Below are 23686 nucleotides of genomic sequence, written 5' to 3'. Positions count from 1 at the left end.
TCAGACGAATGAAACGTCTATGTGCCATAATGTCAAACCAAATCAGTGAAGATAAATTCTGGTTAATTGTTTTTCGCAATGTGATTCTTGCTCAAGAAGGGAACATTCATTTAATTGTAAAGCTGCACAAACTCTCTGGCCACAAGGCAAGCCAATCCACTAACTAAATTTCTAAATGGAAGTTCAGTTTGTCCTGAATAAAAAATGACAGTGCTTCTCTTAATATTAACTGACATGGAAACAACAGCAAAATAAAGAAATGAGGATGAATTGACATATAAATAAAAATTGTTGAGAATCAATAAAGCTTCAACCAACTTCATAAATCAACAACAATGTAGCACCTTGTGATAAATGTGTGAATCACTGAGTCTAAGATGTGTATTCCTTTCCTACTTATGATTTGTTTAGTTATCTGGTTGGCTGGTTTGTGATGCAGAGTGTGGGTTCAATTCCTGCACTGGCTGAGGTTTCCAAGAATATCCCACCTTCTCACCTTCACCTGGGGTGACCTTCAGGTTAAACTCAAAGCCACTTGTCTCTCTCTAATGAGAAAGAGTGCAGCCCAAATACTCCTCTGGGACAGCTTTACTTTATGCAGAAATCTGCAGCACTCTTAGGTAACTCAAACTATATTATGATGTTGACATACTTCTAAATGGATATCTGCAAACTATCTTTTTAGTTCTAACTGATAAGTATAGTGGAAATATTTCTATATACACACACATACAGATCTATGTTCATAAATATTCAACAAATTTAAGGTTACAAAAGAAGGTTGTGACCTTATCTGAGCAGCCTAGACTAGATGAGAGATTTCTCAAAATTCTCCTAAACTGGTAAATATGTAGAAAGCTAACATCACAGACACAAAATGGATATACTGTAGATGCATAAAATAAGATGTAAAGGTGAACAGAAATTCTTAGTTTTTGTTCCAGCACATATAATACACTAGCTAGAACTTGTTAAAGGCCAAATTGTAAATGCTCAGAGAAAGGCATGGTTCTAAGCAGGAGGTAACTTAGTCTAATTTACTGAAACAACTATGTAACCTCATCATAACCATGAGTGGTCCATCATTCTAAAAACCACACAATTTGTGCTTAGTTACTTACATGCACTGTCATGATACCATGTCCAAGCTTACAGATCTCCATGGAAGAGAGAGACTCAAGTTTATACAACACAAAAGGTGTCCCAGCTACTTCTGCTCTGTTAAGGTGGCACAATGTCAGAAACAGGAAAGATTCAAGGAGTGAGGAGTGGGGACATTAGCTAACTCATATTAGACAGATAACACATTTATTCCTGTTAATGGTTGGACGCACAAGAGCATGCTCTTTGAATGATATGCTAATGTACAAGTCACAGTAGGATTATGTAGATATGCACTTATGTATAGTGCAAGGAAGAAGCAGCCTCAGTCACTAATGCAGTCTCATTAAGTAGATATTCTGAAGAAAATTTACATTTTATGTACTTAGCTATAGAAAGCTAGTTAAACCAGCTTACTTTTTTCTATCTTTGTCTTTCTTGACTGGCTGTTGTCCTGTAGCCTGGAAAGATTGCCCCTGCAGTGTCTGCGCTGCCATTCTCCTCCGGTTAAATGTGTTAATTTCTTCTTCCAGTTCTCTTCGCTTTTCCTCGAGCTTTTTTTTCTCTTCCTGGTGTGTTTTCTTCAGTTGATCAAACTGGTCGTGAAGCTGTAACGCACAGCCACAGGATAGAAGCAAGCAAAAATTCAGCATCCAGTAGAGATAATTTATTTCTTTTAAAGAAAAAATGATAGAATTGCCATCATATTAACTTCCTTAACATTGGGATATAATCGGCCAAAGCTTCAAGTTACTCAGATTTGTTTTTACACCATTTCCTTTCTCAATATGGGATGGCATAAAAACATCATCTAATCATTAAATTGTAAATGTTATTTTATCCAGATTTTGTGGTTGTAATGATAGTGAAACAGTCAGTGATAGCAACTTCTGGCACCTGCACAAGTACAGTTAAACACAGACATCAAGAAATTGCCGTTAGTGATTTTTCCAAATCCCAGGGTGTGTTATCCTATTGTGAACAATTCTTGGAAAACAACGAACTGTATAAAATTTCCTTTTAAGCTGTAATAGTGTCATGTTAAAAGAACTCCCAAAAAGGGATCCTGTGTTAATGAAATGCAATCCTTGCTATAGGAAAGATGTTGTGAAACTTGAAAGGGTTCAGAAAAGATTTACAAGGATGTAGCCAGGGTTGGAAGATTTGAGTTACAGGGAGAGGCTGAATAGACTGGGGCTATTTTCCCTGGAGCATCAGAGGCTAAGGGGTGACCTTATAGAAGTTTATAAAATCATGAGGGGCATGGATAGGGTGAATAGTCAATGTCTTTTCCTCAGGGTAGGGGAGTCCAAAACTAGAGAGCAGAGGTATAAGAGGGGAAAGTTTTAAAAAGGGACCTAAGGGGCAACTTTTTCATAGAGGGTGGTACGTGTATGGAATGAACAGACAAGAGGAAGTGGTGGAGGTTGGTACAATTACAACATTTAAAAGGCATCTGGATGGGTATATGAATAGGAAGGGTTTAAAGGGATATGGGCCAAATGCTGGCAAATGGGGCTAGATTAATTTGGGAGACCCAGTCGTTATGGACGAGTTGAACCAAAGGGTCTGTTTCCGTGCTGTACATCTCTATGATTCTGTCAAAATCTGTTATAATGTACCAAACTCTTAATCAATGCTGAATAAGCTTTCTGCACTGGAAAGTATCTTTATATTTATGTAAAGTCAAATTTTATGGTTGAAAATTTCAGTTCTTCAATATATTTTGTTTCATCTTATGGTATTTCAGCTCCTAATATATGCCCAATCCTAATTTCACTCTGCAAAATTTACACAAATGAAGGATAATCAGTCCGTTTTACTCCCTGGTTTGCTGTTTGTGAAAATACCTCAATGCTGATTTAGTTACTTACCCCACTGGATGACACCACTTGTTGCAACACTGGAAATTCCCCCTGACTTGGCTCCAGATTCAAATTAAATTCCAGAAAAGGTGAAATTCAGACCACAAAGGTCACTAGATCTCTGCAGGGAGCTTCCTTCATGGTCAGCAGCGAGCACTACTTTGCTGAACAGCATAATTCTTGCCATTTCCAATGTTAGAGAAACTGACACGTGTTGAACATTTCTATGAAAACCCCAGTTTCGACAACTAGGCCCAATATTTAAATTCACATATAAAAAGTATGAAGTTCACTTTTTAAACAGATCTCCATTTTTTTCTTTTAACCTGACAGAAGAGAGAACCTGGAGACCCAAGATTCCAATTTAAGTTCCATATTAGATTATTAATGTAAGGCTGGACAATCTTGTTGTCTTACTGTTTTGTACAGCCTGGAATATCAATAGAAAACCAACATATGAATTTACAACTCAGCGAAACAAATAGTTACAAGAATGTAACCAGTTTCCCCTTTCTAGAAAATAGGCTTACCTCCTTTTCTTTCTCTTTCAGGTCTGTCTCAGTCTCTTTAACTCTCGTGACAAACATTTGCCTCATCTCCTCCTCTTTTTTTTGCAGCTCACTCATGAATTCATTTCTTTTAGCCTCGTAGGTCTCCTGCAGGCTTAAATCCAGATCAATACATTTAGAATTAGAGATGTCAAACATAGCAGTTTAACAGATATGAATCCAGATGTTTTGTTTTCTGCTGAGTATTGTGATTAAACCTTTGTGACTGACTGAATGGTTCCTGTTTCTTCTTTTACCAGCTGTACATTTACCATATTTACATAGTAGTGCATCTTAATCTGAAAAGGACACATTCTAATTCAATTAATCACAATGTTTTATTAACTAACTCACCTGTTTTTGTGATCTACATGAAAGAAAGTTCCACTTTGTACTAACTTACAGGCTGACAAAGATTTAAGCATGACTGTCAAGGTCAGACCCCTCTAAATATAGTGAACCCTTACAGTGAGGAGGAAAGGACATATATCTACCATATTCCGGACTGGATTTAAATAATGATCCCACAGAAAGGATTGTGTATTAAACCACTGTGCTGACCTTAGCAGGTTCTGCATCCTTAGTTTTGGTTATGTTAAGTTTTACAGTCATTGCTTTTTCAATAACTACGAAAATAGACAGTGAGAAAGAATAAGACACTGTTAGTTTGGTTGGTTCAATCTGGTAAACAATTGCAATACTTATTATATGATGTAAGACAAGGGCCAGACTTCCATCATCTCCTTCAGTTACATGTCGGTTTTTCATAATCTTAGAACAATAAAGGCCGTTAAATAATGTTAGTCTTTCCTTCCTCCAGCCAACATAGAAAACTGCAGTTCAAAGATAGACTGATCACCTGCTTCCATTTCTCTTTCAAAATAGCTACAGGGAGGTGCACAGGATTGTCATGACGTGTCTCCTTCATTCCTGACAGAGGAGCACTCATAACCACAGAGATTGATGAAAATGATCTCCACCAATCTGTCTGGAGCAGGCTACAGCATTCACGTACTACAGTATCACTGGGGTGTGTTGCTTCTCAACTTCAGTGGTAACCAGAAAGACAATAATCTTAGTACTTCTAAAATTCTCAAAACATACAGTACAAGCTATGCAAGTTTAATATTCATGTTTTTTTTCATGCCAGTTTCCAGTATAGTACACCTGTCAGAGACATACAGCATGGAAATAGACCTTTTGGTTCAACTCTCCATCTCCATTAATGATGACCGACTTGACACTGATATTTTTCACAAACCCACCGACTCCCACAGCTACTTGGATTACACCTCTTCCCACCCTACCTCTTGCAAAAATGCCATCTTGCATTCCCAATTCCTCCGCCTCCGCCATATCTGCTCCCAGGATGACCAGTTCCACCACAGAACACACCAGATGGCCGCCTTCTTTAGAGACCGTAATTTTCCTTCCCATGTGGTTAAAGATGCCCTCTAACGCATCTCGTCCACATCCCCCACCTCCGCTCTCAGACCCCACCCCTCCAACCGTAACAAGGACAGAACGCCCCTAGTGCTCACCTTCCACCCTACCAACCTTCGCATAAACCAAATCATCTGCCGACATTTCTGCCACCTCCAAAAAGACCCCACCACCAGGGATATATTTCCCTCTCCACTCCTTTCCGCATTCCGCAAAGACCGTTCCCTCCGTGACTACCTGGTCAGGTCCACGCCACCCTACAACCCACCCTCCCATCCTGGCACCTTCCCCTGCCACCGCAGGAACTGCAAAACCTGCGCCCACACCTCCTCCCTCACCTCCATCCAAGGCCCTAAAGGAGCCTTCCACATCCATCAGAGTTTTACCTGCACATTCACTGATATCATTTATTGTATCCGTTGCTCCCAATGCGGTCTCCTCTACATTGGGGAGACTGGACGCCTCCTAGCAGAGCGCTTTAGGGAACATCTCTGGGACACCCGCACCAATCAACCACAATGCCCTGTGGCCCAACATTTCAACTCTCCTTCCCACTCTGCCTAGGACATGGAGGTCCTGGGCCTCCTTCACCGCCGCTCCCTCACCACCAGACGCCTGGAGGAAGAACGCCTCATCTTCCGCCTCGGAACGCTTCAACCCAAGGGCATCAATGTGGACTTTAACAGTTTCCTCATTTCCCCTTCCCCCACCTCACCCTAGTTCCAAACTTCCAGCTCAGCACTGTCCCCATGACTTGTCCTACCTGCCTATCTTCTTTTCCACCCTTCCACTCCACCCACCCCTCGCCCTATCACATTCATCTCCTCCTCCACTCACCTATTGTACTCTATGCTACTTTCTCCCCACCCCCACCCTCCTCTCACTTATCTCTCCACGCTTCAGACTCTCTGCCTTTATTCCTAATGAAGGGCTTTTGCCTGAAACATCGATTTTACTGCTCCTCGGATGCTGCCTGAACTGCTGTGCTCTTCCAGCATCACTAATCCAGAATTTTGGTTCAACTAGTCCACAATGACCATGTTTCCAAACTAAACTAGCCCCATTTGCTTGTGTTTGACCCATATCCCACTAAACCTTTCCTATTCAGGTACTTATCCAACTGTCTTAAATGCTGAAACTGCATCACTTCCTCTGCAGTTCACTGCACACACGAAACACCGTGTAAAAAGGTTGCCCCTCACGTCCTTTTTAAAATTTTCTCCTCTCACCTTAAAAATGTGTCCTGGTTCTATATTCTTATGAATATTTGTCTGGAACTTTGTACTACCATTGTCTATTTGCATATTGTGGAATGTACCATATTACTAGTCACTACAAGTCTTCCTTTACTCCAAACATTGCAAAATTACCATGACCTCTAGAGGAATGCAGTTAATACAATACCAAAGAATCCTAGCAGTGTTCTGAAAGAATCCAAACAGGGAACTGCTTTATATGTCTAGAGTTTCATGATATTTTTGACCCTAGACAAAAACATTATATTTTGCTATTAGCATAAAGGATTAGCACAGTTGGGTGATGGATATGGTTTCAAACCCAACCCAATAATTGCAACAATTCAAAATGAAATTGCTTAACAGAGCAGATCATGTAATAAATTCCCTTTATCTTCCAGTCAAAAAGTAAAGTGACTTTTGATCAAATTTCCTCATAGAATCAAAATAGGTTGACACTGCCAAAAAAACAGAAATTTGACTAGAGGTAAACAGAAAGCTGTCCATCTGCATTTTGGGAATGGAAATTAATTGCTGTATATTGAAAAGATAACAATTAGGATTTTCTCCATTGCATTAACTTCCTATTTATTTGACTTGGCAGAAGTTAGAGAATTTCTGTTGGTCTTCATCCAATAAAAATGCAATACTAATAATCAACTTCAATATCCCGTTTATGAAAGAGGTCGCTTTAATAAACATTTTACACTAGAAAATCCAGACAAATGTCTAACCTGAATGGTTTGCTATCAGGGTCGGTGTCTTTGAACCCCATCTCCTCCAACTTGCATCGTCGATATAATTCATAGTGACGTGTGTGTGTTTGCTCTCTGAGGTCTTCCATATTAACACGGATCAGCATTTCTCGCAGCTTCACAAAGTCACAGTGATTTTCATTTTCAACTGTGAAACAAATATGTATGTATGTTTAAATTAAGCAATATTAAACTTTCAGTGGATAGAAAAATGTGCAATTTGTCCATTTGAACTTCATCCTTCATTAACAACCAATTTCTAAATAAGAAGAAAAAAATCAGTTTTTTGTTTTTATTTAATTTTCTTCAAACAGATTAAGCAGAAAAATTATCAGAAACCTTTCCTTCAAAAATTGATGATAAGGATGCATCACAGAAATGCAGAGGGAACTATCTCAAACAATAGTAACTACATCAGCATACTAGTCCCCTTACAAGTTTATTTATTGTCATGTGTTTTTTGTTACAAAATATAGTAAAAATTAAACAGTGTAGTTACACCATAATGTGGACATTTATCTTTATCACCCACACTTTATGAAAAGTGTCATTATTACAGTTTAACAAAACCTTCACCTACCCTGAACAACACCCCATGGATACTGTCGAGCTTTCACCAGTTTATTTCCCACCTTCACGTCTTCCATACTGCCAACAACTGCAAATGGAAGATGGGCCTGGGAGGAGTAAAGACAGATCTATAGATAACAAAACCTGTATCTTCTTTGCTATTGTATCTCAACCGATCATAAATTCGTTTTTAGTAACTCCCAAAGAGTGATGTGATTTAACTAAATTATAGCAGAACATGAAGATGTAGTTCAGACATAATTGATGTGACATGATGCTAATTATAATCTAAAACAGAAGTTATCTTACTGCATGTACATCATCACGCTAGTTAAGCAAACAGCTGCACAACAATATCTGTAGCTCTGGGTGTGGAAATGGCTCCTCTTGCTAGATTATCTCAGTTTTACAACTCCCATTTCCTTAAAACATCTATTTTACATGAGTGACATTTCCATTTCAAAGAGCTGTCATTGTAGCACCTCTGAGTGGCACTGGAAAATAGCACTGAAAAATACCAAACTTTGTATCGCACCCATACAAAACTAGCCTAGTCTATACTAATTACCAATTATAGCAAACTAGAGAAAAGAGATATGTGGTAACTTTTGATATGTTACCTAGAGTAAGTTCAGGTACTTACATTCATTGCTGAGTTGATCTCTGCCATTGCATCATCGTCTGTTGGAAACTGGTAGATCTGTACACCATTGCTGACCAATTCACTCATTATCTTTATCTTAAATTTGTGTAATTCACTTTTAGAAATTGTGTCAGCTTTGGCTACAATGGGAATTATATTTACCTAAAATTGTAAAAGGGAAGTCGAATGAAGCAGCATTGACAACCTTCATATAGAACGATACAACTGTAACTGAACAAACTTTAAGACTTGCACACTTTGATATTAAACTTTATTTCCCTTTTTCAATTATTGCTAGATTTGATATTAGAATCTTCACCAACCATTACTGTTCAACAGTTATGAAAGCTCACCTAAAAATAACAATCTGATAGTTTCAAATTGTTCAATGAATTTTAAATGCACAACACATTGCACCACGATTGCTCCTTGTTGAACAGATAGTAGCTTTGCGTTCCAAGCTCACAAGAGTTGAACTCTGATTTCACAGTGAGATACAGTGACAGAGGGGTGAAGCAAAGGATTCTCGTCCACAGATACTATGATTAGCACACTGCCAAAGAGAGCTGGAGTGTTTAAATAGTGAGAAATGGAAAGGTGTTGATGTCCAAAGGGACATAGCTCATAAGTAAAATGAAAGCTCGAAAACAGATAGAGCAAGCAATTAAGAAGGTAAATAAGATCTAACTGCAAGAGAATGAGAACACAGGGGCAAAGCAGTCTTGCTTCAATTGTATTGGGCACCTGAGAGACCATGGAGTATTGTGTGGAGTTTTGGTCCCCTTACCCAAGGAAGGATATATTTGTTACAGCCAAGGTTCACCACACTGATTCCGAGGATGGTGGGACTGTTCTAGGAGGAGAAATTGAGTGGGGTTGGGCTCATGTTCTCTTTGGTTTAGAAGACTGAAGGGATTGAAACAACAACATTCTTAAAAGGGATAGTCTGAATAGATGCAGATAGGAGGTATCTCCTAATTGTTGGGTCTGCAATTTTTTTTAGCAGCAGCAGAGAGCGGCGGGAGCTGGGCGGAAGTTCAGACGGAGTGCAAAGCCGGTCGGGAAAGTAAGTGATTGCTATTAGAGTGGATGTGTTCTAAACCCCAGGTCCTACAAAGTAGGGTCTCCCTCCCTCCCTCCCTCCTCCTCTAACCTTAATTAAGAGTCCACAGACGTGCCACAAAAAGAGGGTCTAAGGAAGTTTAGATCGAAGAGTGAGGCTTCAGCTCAGGAATCTTTGACAAGCAGGTTGAGTGAAGTGATTATGCCACAATTGAAGAGGGTGAAGACATGACTGCCCAGCTGATTCAGTGCGCTACGTGCTTGATGTGGGAGGTCAACGACTCTGGTGAGTCTGGCTCGTATATGTGTGGAAAATGTGTGCACATTCAGCAACTGACCGAGCATATTGCAGCGCTGACGAAAGAACTCGAAGACCTTAGGCTCATCCGAGAGAACGAGATCTTTCTGGACAAGACCTTCAGCGAGGTTATTACACCAATCATGCCAGAAGAGAGCAGACGATGAGGAAGGCAGAGAGGAGACAGGTGCAAGAGACCCCAGGAGAAGTACCTGTCAGGAACAAGTTGAAGCTTTTGGAAACAGAGACTGATGACACTGCCAGTTCGCAAGGCGGCCAAGTTTGTCAATCAAAAGTTGCCACAGAGGCAGAGCGGAAGAGTCGGACATCGCACAGAGCTGTGGTAATAGGGGACTCCATCGTGAGAGGAACTGACCGGGGTTTTTGTGGCAGCAGACAGGATTTAAGGATGGTGTGTTGCCTTCCTGGTGCTAGAGTGAAAGACATCGCGGACAGAGTGCAGGAAATCCTCAAGGATGAGGGTGAAGAGCCAGAGGTGGTACATGTCGGCACAAATGATGTCGGGAAGAAGAGGAGAAACATACTACAGCGAGACTTCGGAGAACTAGGAAGAAGGCTGAAAAGCAGGACGTCCAAGGTGGTTATCTCCGGTTTGCTTCCAGTTCCTCGGGCTAGTGTGGCCAGAAACAGGGAGATAATGGACTTGAACGTGTGGTTGGGGAACTGGTGCAGGAAGCAAGGATTTAAGTTCTTGGATCACTGGGGTATATTTTGTGGTAAGCATAAATTCTACAAGAGGGACGGCTTGCACCTTAATAGGTTAGGGACCAGCATTCTGGCAGGCAGGTTTTCTACTGCAACACCGCTACATTTAAACTAAGTAGCCGGGGGGAGGGGACAAGCTGGATGTTTAAAAAGGAAATTGAAGGGAAAGTTAGAACAAGAGAAGTCAAGAAAGACAATATATCAATGAGGCAGAAAACTCAGAAAGGCATCATGCTGTAAGGTTGAGTGAAATAAGGGTTGATGGGAAGGGTGAGAGCAGTAACAAATTAAAAATACTATACATGAATGCACGAAGCATTAGACATAAGATAGATGAGCTTGAGGCTCTTTTGGAAATTGGCAGATACGATATTGTGGGGATAACTGAGGCGTGGCTTCAAGTGGACAGGGCCTGCGAAATGAATATTCAAGGATACACGTGCTATCGTAAGGACAGACTGATGGGCAGAGGGGGTGGTGTGGCCTTGTTGGTAAGGGATGATATTCAGTCCCTTGCGCGGGGGGACTTAGAATCAGGGGATGTAGAGTCAGTGTGGATAGAGCTTCGAAATACTAAGGGTAAAAAGACCCTCTTGGAAGTCATCTACAGGCCCCCAAACAGTAGTCTGGATGTCGGATGCAAGTTAAATCAGGAGCTGAAATTAGCCTGTCGCAAAGATGTCACGACAGTTGTTATGGGGGATTTTAACATGCAGGTAGACTGGGAGAATCAGGATGGTATTGGGCCTCAAGAAAGAGACTTTGTGGAGTGCCTCAGAGATGGATTCTTAGAGCAGCTGGTGCTGGAGCCGACCAGGGAGAAGGCAATTCTGGATCTGGTATTGTGTAACAAACCAGAATTGGTCAGGGACCTCGAAGTGAAGGAGCCATTGGGAAGTCGTGACCATAATACAATAAGCTTCAATCTGCAATTTGAGAGGGAGAGGGTACAGTCGGAAGTGACAGTACTTCTGTAGAATAAAGGGAACTATGGAGCTATGAGGGAGGAGCTGGCCAAAGTTCAATGGTGCAATACCTTAGCAGGGATGATCGTGGAGGAACAATGGCGGATATTTCTGTGTAGAATGCAGAAGTTGCAGGATCAGTTCATTCCTAAAAGGAAGAAAGATCCCAGGAGGAGGCATGGGCAGCCGTGGCTGACGAGGGAAGTAAAGAAACATATAAAGTTAAAAGAGAAAAAGTATAACATAGCTAAGATAAGTGGGAAAACTGAGGACTGGGAAGCTTTTAAAGAGCAACAGAGGATTACTAAGAAGGAAATACGCAGAGGAAAAATGAGGTACGAAGGTAAACTGGCCAAGAATATTAAGGAGGATAGTAAAACCTTTTCTAGGTATGTGCAAGGCAAAAAAATGGTTAGGACAAAAATTGGGCCCTTGAAGACAGAAACAGGGGAATATATTACTAGGAACAAAGAAATGGCAGAGGAATTAAATGGGTACTTCAGATCTGTGTTCACTGGGGAAGAGACAAGCAATCTCCCTGAGGTAACAGTGGCTGAAGGACCGGTACTTAGGGGAATTTATATTTGCCAGGATTTGGTGTTGGAGAGACTGTTAGGTCTGAAGGTTGATAAGTCTCCGGGGCCTGATGGTCTGCATCCCAGGGTACTGAAGGAGGTGGCTCGGGAAATCGTGGATGCGTTGGTGATTATTTTCCAGAGTTCAATAGATTCGGGGTTGGTTCCTGAGGATTGGAGGGTGGCTAATGTTATACCACATTTTAAGAAAGGTGGGCGAGAGAAAGCAGGAAATTATAGACCAGTTAGTCTGACCTCAGTGGTGGGAAAGATGCTGGAGTCTATTATAAAGGATGAAATTACTGCACATCTGGATAGTAGTAACAGGATAGGACAGAGTCAGCATGGATTTATGAAGGGGAAATCATGCTTGACTAATCTTCTTGAATTTTTTGAGGATGTAACTATGAAGTTGGACGAGGGAAATCCAGTAGATGTAGTGTACCTGGACTTTCATAAAGCTTTTGATAAAGTCCCACACAGGAGGTTAGTGAGTAAAATTAGGGCGCATGGTATTGGGGGCAAAGTACTAGATTGGATTGAAAATTGGTTGGCTAAAAGGAAACAAAGGGTAGTGATAAACGGCTCCATTTCGGAATGGCAGGCAGTGACCAGTGGGGTACCGCAGGGATCCGTGCTGGGACCGCAGCTTTTTACAATATATGTTAATGATATAGAAGATGGTATCAGCAATAACATTAGCAAATTTGCTGATGATACAAAGCTGGGTGGCAGGGTGAAATGTGATGAGGATGTTAGGAGATTACAGGGTGACCTGGACAAGTTAAGTGAGTGGGCAGATGCATGGCAGATGAGGTTTAATGTGGATAAATGTATGGTTATCCACTTTGGTGGCAAGAACAGGAAGGCAGACTACTACCTCAATGGAATCAATTTATGTAAAGGGGCAGTACAGAGAGATCTGGGTGTTCTTGTACACCAGTCAATGAAGGCAAGCATGCAGGTACAGCAGGTAGTGAAGGCGGCTAATAGCATGCTGGCCTTCATAACAAGAGGAATTGAGTATAGAAGCAAAGAGGTTCTTCTGCAGCTGTACAGGGCCCTGGTGAGACCACACCTGGAATACTGTGTGCAGTTCTGGTCTCCAAATTTGAGAAAAGACATTCTGGCTATTGAGGGAGTGCAGCGTAGATTCACGAGGTCAATTCCTGGAATGGCAGGATTACCTTACACTGAAAGACTGAAGCGACTGGGCTTGTATACCCTTGAGTTTCGAAGACTGAGAGGGGATCTGATTGAGACGTATAAGATTATGAAAGGATTGGACACTCTGGCAGTAGGAAACATATTTCCAATGATGGGTGAGTGCCGAACCAGAGGACACAGCTTAAAAATACGGGGTAGACCATTTAGGACAGAGCTCAGGAGAAGCTTCTTCACCCAGAGAGTGGTGGCTGTGTGGAATGCTCTGCCCCAGAGGGCAGTGGAGGCCCACTCTCTGGATTCATTTAAGAAAGAGTTGGATAGAGCTCTCAAAGATAGTGGAATCAAAGGTTATGGAGATAAGGCAGGAACAGGATACTGATTAGGAATGATCAGCCATGATTATATAGAATGGTGGTGCAGGCTCGAAGGGGTGAATGGCCTACTCCCGCACCTCTTGTCTGTTGTCTATTGTCAATCGAGGGCACAATCTTAATAAAAACCAAGCCACTTAGGCCTGAAATGAGAAGGAAGTCTTCACTCAGAATGTGTGTATCTTTGGAATTATCTACCCAGGGGATTGTGGAAGTTCAGTCATTAAGATCAAGATAGAGATTGAATGAATTCTAGTCACTAATGACCAAGGGATATTGGGAATGCAGGATAATGGCACAGAGGTAGGTAATGATCTAGAATTATACTTGAGGGCTTGGACTGGTTACTCCTGCTGATCTATGTTCCAATGTTCCTATTCTGTGGTTCACATATTGTTATTGTTCATCCAAAAACTTTAAGAATTTAATCCATCTGAAGAAATAAATAAAATCTGAACTTGGCATGGGAGGGAGAACAATTGTTAAGTTTATGGCAAACTCTCAAAGCTGAATTCTAATAGTTATCAATCATTACCCTGATCTTCTGGCTTTTTCCCTATATTTATAATGTTAACTTTAATATTATTGTCCAATGTGATGGTGCCTTAATGCCCGAGTTGATATGCACTCTAAAGGTCTCTCACTTCCTCGACCACTCTCAATACCTTGCAGTTTATTTTTTGCTCCCACCCCAACAAATGTAAACCATGCACTTCTCCAGATTGAATTCCATTTGTCATTTTTTCAACCCTTCACTCAATCCACTGATATCTTTCTGTAGCCATCCTTCTCACTAGTAACTGCCTCGCCAAGTATTGTCATCTGAAAATTTCCCAATCATACAATGCTGTAGAATACCCATACAACCAAGAAAAATTAAAATGTCAATTACAATAAATATTTTGCAATCCTCATTTATCAAGGAAAATCTCATTGAAGGAAGGAAGATCATTGGACATGTTGCGAGATGAAGAGAGAAAATCATGGCTTATTGATAATTGATTGTTGGTACCTTGCTGTCCAGCTTCTTCATAGTGACTAAATCCAATGATTTGAGACAATGACCAGTGGGAGCAATGAAATACAGGCAGACATGAACTCTTGTGTCATGAAAATCATACAGTGAGCGCTTGATCTTCAGCTCCTCTTGAAGGTAATTCTCAAACTGTGCATCAATGTAGTCAACAATGGGTTTATAGCTGAAGAACAAAAATAGAATGAACTGATGGAAATGCTGTTGCTCAAAAAAGTTAGTTGAGTTCCTCATGTGTTTAGATTTAAAATAATTATTTCCGGTCCATAATATTTGTATTGCACTACCTTACCAAAGATAGTAAACAATGGATTGTCGAAAGATGAATATTGCATGGTTTATTGTTAAAACTCCAATAGAAGTAACTTGCAGATAACTATTGAGTTATATTAGCAATCAATATTCTAGTAAACTAATATTGGTTTTTGCTTAGTTCTAAATAATATGGTATTTCCTTAACCACAATAACCTATTTTATATGATCTTCTGATTTTACTGTATTTTCTGTCACGCTCATTGTACCATATAAGTACATGGGTCAGTTATCTCAGCTGGCTGAATGGCTGGTTTGAGATGTACAATGATACCCAACAGCATGGGTTCAAATCCCATACCAGCTGAGGTTACCATGCAGAAGACTCCTTCTTAACCTCTCCCTGTTTTCGAGGATGGTGATCCTCAGGTTAAACCACCACCAGTCATCTCTCTCTCTCTCAAATGAGAGAGCAGACTCCTGGTCTGGTAGGACAGTGGGTTTAAAAAGAAAGTAAAGGATTTTCTGGTACATTAGTTGTTCTTGGGTCAAGAATAAATCTTTTAATTAGCAGATGAAATAAACAAGCAATCTGTTGAGTTTACCTCACTTCAAGAGTATTGGCTTCTGTAATCAAGCATGGGACACTAAAGAAAATGGTAAATGTAATACTGCAGACGTTCAAAGAACATCTCAGATTGAGTAAACACTTTTCAAAGTATGCCAATGTCTTTCTTTCCCTCATCTTTACAAATTCATTTCTTGGACTATCCCAATGATCTCTATTTTATCCAGTGCACTAGAAAAGCAGGGTCGAGAGTGTGGCACTGGAAAAACACAGCAGGTCAGACAGCATCCGCAGAAAAGGGAAAGAAAAATGAAATTTTGGGCATCAGCCCTTCAACAGGAATGAGGCTTATGGGCTGGGCTGGAGGGGGGAGGCAGCACTGAGAGATAAGTAGGTGGTAGCTGTGAATGCAATAGGTAGATTAAGGTAGGGGAAAAGGTGATAGGTCAGCGAAGAGGGTGGAGCGGATAGATGGGAAAGACGATGGACTGGTCAAGAGGGCAGTGCCAAATTGGAGGCTTGGGACTGGGATAAGGTGGGGGGAGGGGAAATGAGAAAACTGGTGAAATCCATAATAATCCTGTGTGGCTGCAAGGTCCCAAGGCGGAAGATGAGATGTTCTTCCTCCAGGCGTTGTGTGGTTAGGGTTTGGTGATGGAGGCAGCCCAGGACCTGCATGTCTTTGGTGGAGTGGGAGGGGGAGTTGAAATGTTCAGCCACGGGGCGGTTGGGTTGGTTGGTGTGGGTGTCCCAGAGGTGTTCTGTAAAATGATCTGCAAGTTGGCGTTCTGTCTCCCCGACGGAGAGGAGACCAAGGAGTGTAACAGATATGGTAGATGACGTTGAAGGAGGTACAGGTAAATTTCTGATGGATGTGGAAGGATTCTCCAAGGCTGGAGATGAGGGGAGTAGTGTGGGCACAGGTCTTGCACTTCCTGCGATGGCAGGGGAAGGTGCTGGGTGTGTGGATCTGACGAAGGAGTCGCGGAGGGAATGGTCTCGCTAGAACGCTATTAGGGGTGGGGAGGGTAATATATCCCTAGTGGTGGGGTCTGTTTGTCGATAGCGGATGTGGCGGAGGATAATGCCATGTATGAGATGAGATGTTCTTCCTCCAGGCGTTGTGTGGTTAGGGTTTGGTGATAGAGGCAGCCCAGGACCTGCATGTCTTTGGTGGAGTGGGAGGGGGAGTTGAAATGTTCAGCCACGGGGCGGTTGGGTTGGTTGGTGTGGGTGTCCCAGAGGTGTTCTGTAAAACGTCGAATCTCCTGTTCCCTGGATGCTGCCTGACCTGCTGTGCTGTTCCAGCAATAAAGTTTCAACAGGTGAATTTGAGGTCAGGGTGAAAGGTGCTAGTGAAGTTGATAAACTGTTCAACCTCCTTGTGGGAGCACAAGTTAGTATTGATACAATCATCGATGTAGTGGACGAAAAGGTGGGGGATGGTGCCTATGTAGCTGCAGAAGATAGACTGTTCCACGTACCTGGCAAAGAGGCAGGAATAGCTGAGTCCCATATGGGTGTCCATGGCAACCCCCTTTGGTCTGGAGGAAGTGGGGGGATTGGAAGGTGAAGTTGTTAAGGGTGAAGATCAGTTTAGCCAGGCGGATAAGGGTGTTGGTGGAAGGGTACTGATTGGGACGGTGAGAGGAAGAAACTGAGGGCGTGGAGGCCTTCATCGTGGTGAATGGATGTTTACAAGGACTGGATGCCCATGGTGTAGATAAGGCGTAGGGGGCCGGGGAAAAGAAAGTGTTGGAGGAGGTGGTGTCCCAAACGTAGGTAAAGAGTTCTTTTTTTAAAAAAAAAAAGAGGTTTCGGGAATTACGCCTTCATCAGGAATGGGACTTGTGGGCCGGGGTTAAACAAAAGAAAATAAAAAAAGAAAATAAAAAAACGAAAAATAAGAAAGAAAAACCCCATGTTTGATCCTTATTTGGCACTGAGCTAGCTCCTCTCAAAGTGCTGTAATCAGAGGCTCTACAACTAACTTCATTGGCTTCAATGAGTTGGATTAAATTACAACAGGAGCAAGAGTGCTCCAAAATTGGAAATACTCAACATGTTGAAGAACTCCTACTGCCTTCACCTCAAAGAAGCAATTTTTGTGATTCCTGTGAATAAAATTAATGTGCAATCTGGAAAAAAAATCTCAGAATTGTTAGTGGAAATAAAAGCAGTCAATATGCTTGCTTCTGACTGCAATCTTTGCAAATGCTTGCGAGGGTTTGTAAATGTGAAAATTAAATGGGAATAAAATCAGATTGAGCTGCAATGTATCCTGCGGTCAACTAGTTTGTTAACATATGCTGCTCGTGTGTGCATTGTTAGGAAGATGCTGGAAAGTTACTGGCAACAGGAAAAATATATTAGGCAATGGATACCTTTTGAGGAAGGAAAAATTAGAAAAGTTAAAAACCATGTTTCTTTGGAAAGGAGTGTGTGGGAGGATTTGTGCAAGCCAATTCTTGAACTCTTTTTGTGTTTTGTTGCTTTCATCAGCAATGGCTATTGACAATATCTGTTTGGTTCAAAGCAAAGCTCCAAAGATCACCACCTTGGTACTTCATGCACAAGATTACTGATTGCTTTATGTATAGTCAGTCTGTATTATGGACTCACTTGGAACTAGAACAATGTCCACTTTAGACAGAAAGAAGTACAACGGAAGGACCAGTGGTTGATACTTCTCCAGGTTAGAGAGAGATGTGGTGGGATAGGGGGTTGTGAAAATAGGATGAAGGGAAGAAAAATCTACTTCCAATGTGGAGTATCACTGACCAAAACCAAAGAGCAAATTTTCTAGCCAATAACCTGCTCAGAAGATTCTGTGTAGTGGTCTGGAAAGAGGATTCCATTAAAAAAAAGTGAGATGCAAGTTAATATATTCAAGAATCTTAAAAATGAACAATTCCTATTTAATTGTACACATACTCATTTCAAGAGCTTACCTTTCTTCTTTATTCACTTGGTCACCAAATCCCACTGTATTAACAACAGTCAGTTTAAGATCTACGTTACTCTCCTTCAACATGTAACTTTGTGGCTTTAAACGAACACCTGGTTCATAATGTGTAGCCTCTTCACTTTCAAACATGGTGTTGAACAGAGTGTTCATTAATGTTGATTTACCTATACCAGTTTCTCCTAAGGAAGCAAAAGGGATCAGTTAAACCTTTGAAAATAATAATATAGCAGCTACACTAACATAATGGTCATGGTACTGGGCTAATAAACCAGTTGTTTGGAATAATGATCTGGATACACAAATTCAAATCCCATCTCAGCCTCTGCAGAAATTTTAAAAACCCATTTAATTCACTCATGTCCTTAGGAAATGTCGTTATATAGCCTAGCTTGTAACTCCAGACCCACACCAACACACTGACTCTTAGTTCAGTTGATCACTTTTACTTCATTGTCCATAAGGAAATTAATTTTGGATGCATTGTTCATTCCTTAAAAAGTACAAAAATGAATAATAGCAACTAAAAAAATTTACTCCATCATAGAAATCAAGTTTACTTAAAATATGTAATGAAAACTATTCCAATGTATTAATATCATCCATCCGTGGGCCCTTCACTGAATGCATGCATCCTTGTCCATATATTAGATTAGATTAGATTAGATTACAATGTGGAAACAGGCCCTTCGGCCCAACAAGTCCACACCGACCCGCCGAAGCGAAACCCACCCATACCCCTACATTTACCCCTTACCTAACACTACAGGCAATTTAGTATGGCCAATTCACCTGACCCTGCACATCTTTGGATGGTGGGAGGAAACTGGAGCACCCGGAGGAAACCCACGCAGACACGGGGAGAACGTGCAAACTCCACACAGTCAGTCGCCTGAGGCGGGAATTGAACCCGGGTCTCTGACGCTGTGAGGCAGCAGTGCTAACCACTGTGCCACCGTGCCGCCCATATATCAAATTCCTGTTAAAACTTCTTATGGGGAAGGACACATGTTCAGGAACTAAATGTTTTCATTCAAGGGATTGCGTCCAAAAGTAATTTAAAAACAAAATTATGGAATGTGGACTTTGCTGGCTGGTCAGCATTTATTGCCCATCCCTAGTTGCCCTTGAAGAGGAGGTAGTGAGCTATTTTCTTGAACCATTACAGTCCACCTTATATATCCGCTGCCCTTGTCCTTCGAGATGGAAGTGGTCATGGTGTTGAGACAAGATTGCAACATCCAAGGAGCAGGAAAAAGCTCCTGATGAAAGGCTTCTGCCCGAAATATTGATTTTCCTGCTCCTTGGATGCTGCCTGACCTGCCGTGCTTTTCCAGCACCACTCTAATCTTGACTCTAATCTCCAGCACCTACAGTGTTGAAACAAGTCTGATTTTCGTTGTTCTTAACACTACTTTCATCCAAATTTTGAGAACAGATTTTATCAAGATCAACCTGCTCACCAAACACCATTCAAAAACCTCTATGCCCTTAAACAGTCTACTTTCCCAAAACAGGACTAGGAAAGGTATAAAAGATGGAGCAAATTACTGCAGATACTGGAATCTGTAACGAAAAAAAAGAAATGCTGGATATCAGGCAGAGTCCATGGAGAGACAGCAAGCTAACATTAAGGCCCGATGTCTCTACGGAGTGGACATGAAGTGTGGAGGGTGTAGCATTTATGTAATAGTGCTGGCAGAGAAAGGATTTGACAGTTCAGACTAAGTGATCTGAACGTGAGAATGGCAGAACAGTGGTGTATCTAACTACCAGACTGGAAAGGACAGACAGTCAACCTGGAGTTTGAAGCAAAGCTTAAAGAAAAGGAAGGAATGGGTTCACAATTTGAAGGTGTTGAACTCAATAGAGCCCAGAAGGTTGTGAAGTGTATGACGGATGATAGACTTGACTAAAGCCATACAGAAAAGTATTATAATTGTTGGATTGATTGGAAAATACTTTAAATTTTTTTAAAGGTGTTATACTGGCCTAACAAGTCATTCAATTATACCAAACTGCTAAAAATGCTTAGAATAGGATAAAGGTTCAATCTTTTTGCATGATTCGATGGTGTGATGCAAGGTGATCTGAGATGGGTTGGCCTGAAGGGAAGTAAAATAAGATGGGGAAAGAGATGAAAAATAATGCACACAAGAATCATGTTTAATCACTCGGTCATGCAGCATACTGACATACCTACTCAGTGAACAACACAGGAGCACTTTGTTATTTGTAATTTATATCAGTTACTAGTGAAGCTTGACAGGACTATTTTAGGCCACTATTGACAGATAAGATTGATAAAGCAAACGTTTTCTATAAGAGGGAGGTGGTGGTGTAGTGATGTCATGGTACATGTGATCCAGAACCCAGATAATGTTCTGGGGAGATGGACTCAAATTCATCATGACAGATAATTAAATGTTCATTCAATAAAAATCTGGAATAAAACACTAGCCCAATTGTGAATTCAGCCACTACAAAAAAAGACTTGTTTTACTCATGTCCTTTAGGGGTCGTGCTTACCTGAACGGATCTACATGGGACTCCAGACCCCAGCAATGTGATTGAGTCTTTGTCTCTGTGCAATTAGGGATGTACAATAAATGCTGGCCGAGGCAGCAATACTCACATTTCATAAATTAATGCAAAAATGGATAAAATTTATCAAATGGTGTGGTACTAAACTTGACCTTTGGTCTTTAATTAGATTCTTAATCTCAGATGAAATAAAAGGTGGATACTTCAACATCAGAGTCTGTCAGGATGGGGGAAGGAATATGAACTATGGGTCTCTACAGGCAGACAATCATTACCTAGCAGCTATTGTTTGGCAAAGTACATAAGGAGATAAAATTAGGTTGATTGATAGTGACTAAAACACTGTGGAAGGCATTAGCTAGAATTTTAGAACACGTGAAATGAAATACCAAGACATCCATGAATCAACTATTTTTGGAAGGCAGGAAACAGAGAGAGAGCAACAGGCACAACCTTAAAAAAAACACATGAAAAGTACAATTTCAATTTAAAGCTTCCTAATTTTTGAAAAATCTCAACAGGCATTTCATAATCCCCTTGGACCATATTCAATTACATTGGTGAAAACTAGAACAGTAAGTCAGATATTCAACACTAATTAAAACTAATGACACTCTCTGCAATTTAAATCTTCATGGATTATATAAAAGAGCTCGAGAGTGAGGTGTTGGAAAAGGACAGCAGGTCAGGCAGCTTCCAAGGGGCAGGAGAATCAACGTTTTAGGCAAAGCCCTTCATCAGGAATGAGGCTTGTGAGCCGGGGAGGTGGAGAGATAAATGGGAGGGTGTGGGGGGAAGGTAGCTAAGAGCCCAATAGGTAGACGGAGTTGGGGGTAATCGTGATAGGTCAGAGAGGAGGGTGGAGTAGATACATGGGAAGGAAGATGGACAGGTAGGAAGGTCATGAGGGCTGTGCTGAGTTGCAAAGCTGGAACTGGGATAAGGTGGGGGGAGGGGAAGTGAGGAAACTGGTGAAATCCACATTGATGCCATGGGGTTGGAGGGTCTGGAGGCAGAAGAGGTTCCTCCTCCAGGCATTGGGTGTTAGGGAGTGGTGGTGGAGGCGGCCCAGAACCTGTATGTCCTCGGCGGAGTGGGAGATGAAGTTGAAGTGTTTGACCAGGGGGCGGTCTGGTTGGTTGGTGCGCATGTCCCAGAGATGTTCTCTGAGGCACTCTCCAAGTAGGTATCCTGTCTCCCCAACATACAGGAGACCACATTGGGAGCAACAGATACTGTAAATGACGTGTGGAAGTGCAGATAAAACTCTGATGGATGTGGAAGGCTCCTTTGGGGCCTTGGACAGAGGTGAGGGGGGAGGTGTGGGTGCTGGTTTTACAATTTCTGCAATGGCAGGGCAAGGGAGGGTGGGTTGGTGGAGGGTGTGGAGCTGACAAAGAGCTGTCAAGCGTGATTTAGAAAGTAAAAAGATTAGGCTACAATCTGGTTCAAATATACAGAGGCAAATTGAAGGATAATACATCAAAATAAGTTGCATCTTTGCCAGCATTTTATTCTGCTTTCAATAATATCCACTGATTTTACAAATTCATGCACAGGCCCAGTATTTCAGACCAATTAATTAAAAAGAGAGATTTCACAGGCTACAACATTAAAGTGAATGTCTTTTGGAAAAAAAAAAGATGCATTGTTAAAAATCAACCTGTTCAGGCATGTTATGACACACCTCAGAGGACTTGAAAATGGACCTCTGGTCCAGAGTTAAGGAAACTGGACTGCACTCCAAGATGCTTGATGGGTGATCTGACATTGGCATGTTCATTTTGGGTCATTAGAGAATGATAAACAGGAAACCAAAAGGGACTTTTCCGCTCTTTCATCTACTGTTCTTAATTTACCTGTGGTGGTAACCCCAGCTGTCTTAACTGACATTAGTTAAGATTTGGAGGTGCCAGTGTTAGACTGGGGTGGACAAAGTTAAAAATCACACAACACCAACTTATAGTCCAAAAGATTTATTTAGAAGTACAAGCTTTCAGATCATAGTTCACAGAATTCTGTGTCCTACGATCCTGCTCCACCAGCTACTTGATGAAGGATAAATGCTCCTACATCCAAATAAACCTGTTGGACTATAACCTAGTGTTGTGTGAATTTTGACATTAGTTAACTCAATCCTGATCAGAACAAACTCACAAGGTGCAATGACCCATTGAGTGATCTGAAGTGTCACAATATTTAAACATCAGAATATTTGAATCATTTAAACTAACAGACTCGCACTATATAGATGATGCTCATGCTAGGATGATGGCAATGGCAATTTCTGGATTGGTGGTGCTGGAAGAGCACAGCAGTTCAGGCAGCATCCGAGGACAGGCAAAATCGACAGGCAAAAAGGATGAAGGGCTTTTGCCCGAAATGTCGATTTTGCCTGTCCTCGGATGCTGCCTGAACTGCTGTGCTCTTCCAGCACCACTAATCCAGAATCTGGTTTCCAGCATCTGCAGTCATTGTTTTTACCACCTTGATGGCAATGGCAATACTCACCTACACAAAGAATGTTGAAACAGAAGCCTTGAGATACAGATTTGCCGACTAATTGATCAGGGAGACTGTCAAAACCCACATGACCACTGAGGCTTAGGGTACGTTTCTCTGTAGCCTGGATACAAAGGAATAAACATATTAAGTATTATAAAAATACAGCAAGCACCTTTTAGATAGTAGTATGCATGCACGCTGTACAAAAAGACCGAAACATACCTTGCACTTATCCTCTAGGCCATCTTCAGTTACGAAGCATAAACAGATGGAAACAGTAGATACTGTCTTCTTTGCACATCAAGTTCCCTCATAGGTGGATTATCAAAACTCTCAGTTATGTTATTTTATTTCCTACTTCTTCCTTCCACATCATTGTATATTGCACCAAACTGGCAGGCATTAGCAACATATTAACTGAGAAAGGTTGGGATAAATTTTAGCAATGGCTGCAAGTGAATAGGTGCCCTCTTGATTAAAAAATGAGAAATGTT

General features: G+C 41.3%; 1 protein-coding gene across 2 annotated transcripts in view; it reads right to left on the bottom strand.

Moving 5' to 3' along the window:
- septin8a (septin 8a) overlaps positions 1–23686 on the bottom strand; it is a 125746-nt gene that overhangs the window by 39402 nt on the left and 62658 nt on the right. For both annotated transcript variants that reach the window (XM_087995242.1, XM_043703331.2), the window contains exons 2-9: positions 23199–23313; positions 18130–18325; positions 14337–14523; positions 8161–8322; positions 7528–7624; positions 6927–7095; positions 3497–3629; positions 1519–1709 (exon numbers count right to left, since the gene is read on the bottom strand). In XM_087995242.1, the coding sequence (XP_087851368.1) occupies positions 1519–1709; positions 3497–3629; positions 6927–7095; positions 7528–7624; positions 8161–8322; positions 14337–14523; positions 18130–18325; positions 23199–23313 (1250 nt within the window). The remainder of the gene's footprint in view (positions 1–1518; positions 1710–3496; positions 3630–6926; positions 7096–7527; positions 7625–8160; positions 8323–14336; positions 14524–18129; positions 18326–23198; positions 23314–23686) is intronic.

Source organism: Chiloscyllium plagiosum, unplaced genomic scaffold (genome assembly GCF_037043375.1).
Source record: "Chiloscyllium plagiosum isolate Xiang-an unplaced genomic scaffold, Cpla_swu_hap1 HiC_scaffold_16, whole genome shotgun sequence".
NCBI lineage: Eukaryota > Metazoa > Chordata > Chondrichthyes > Orectolobiformes > Hemiscylliidae > Chiloscyllium > Chiloscyllium plagiosum.
The sequence above is the reverse complement of the archived record's forward strand: the minus strand, read 5'-3'. Positions and strand labels throughout refer to the sequence as shown.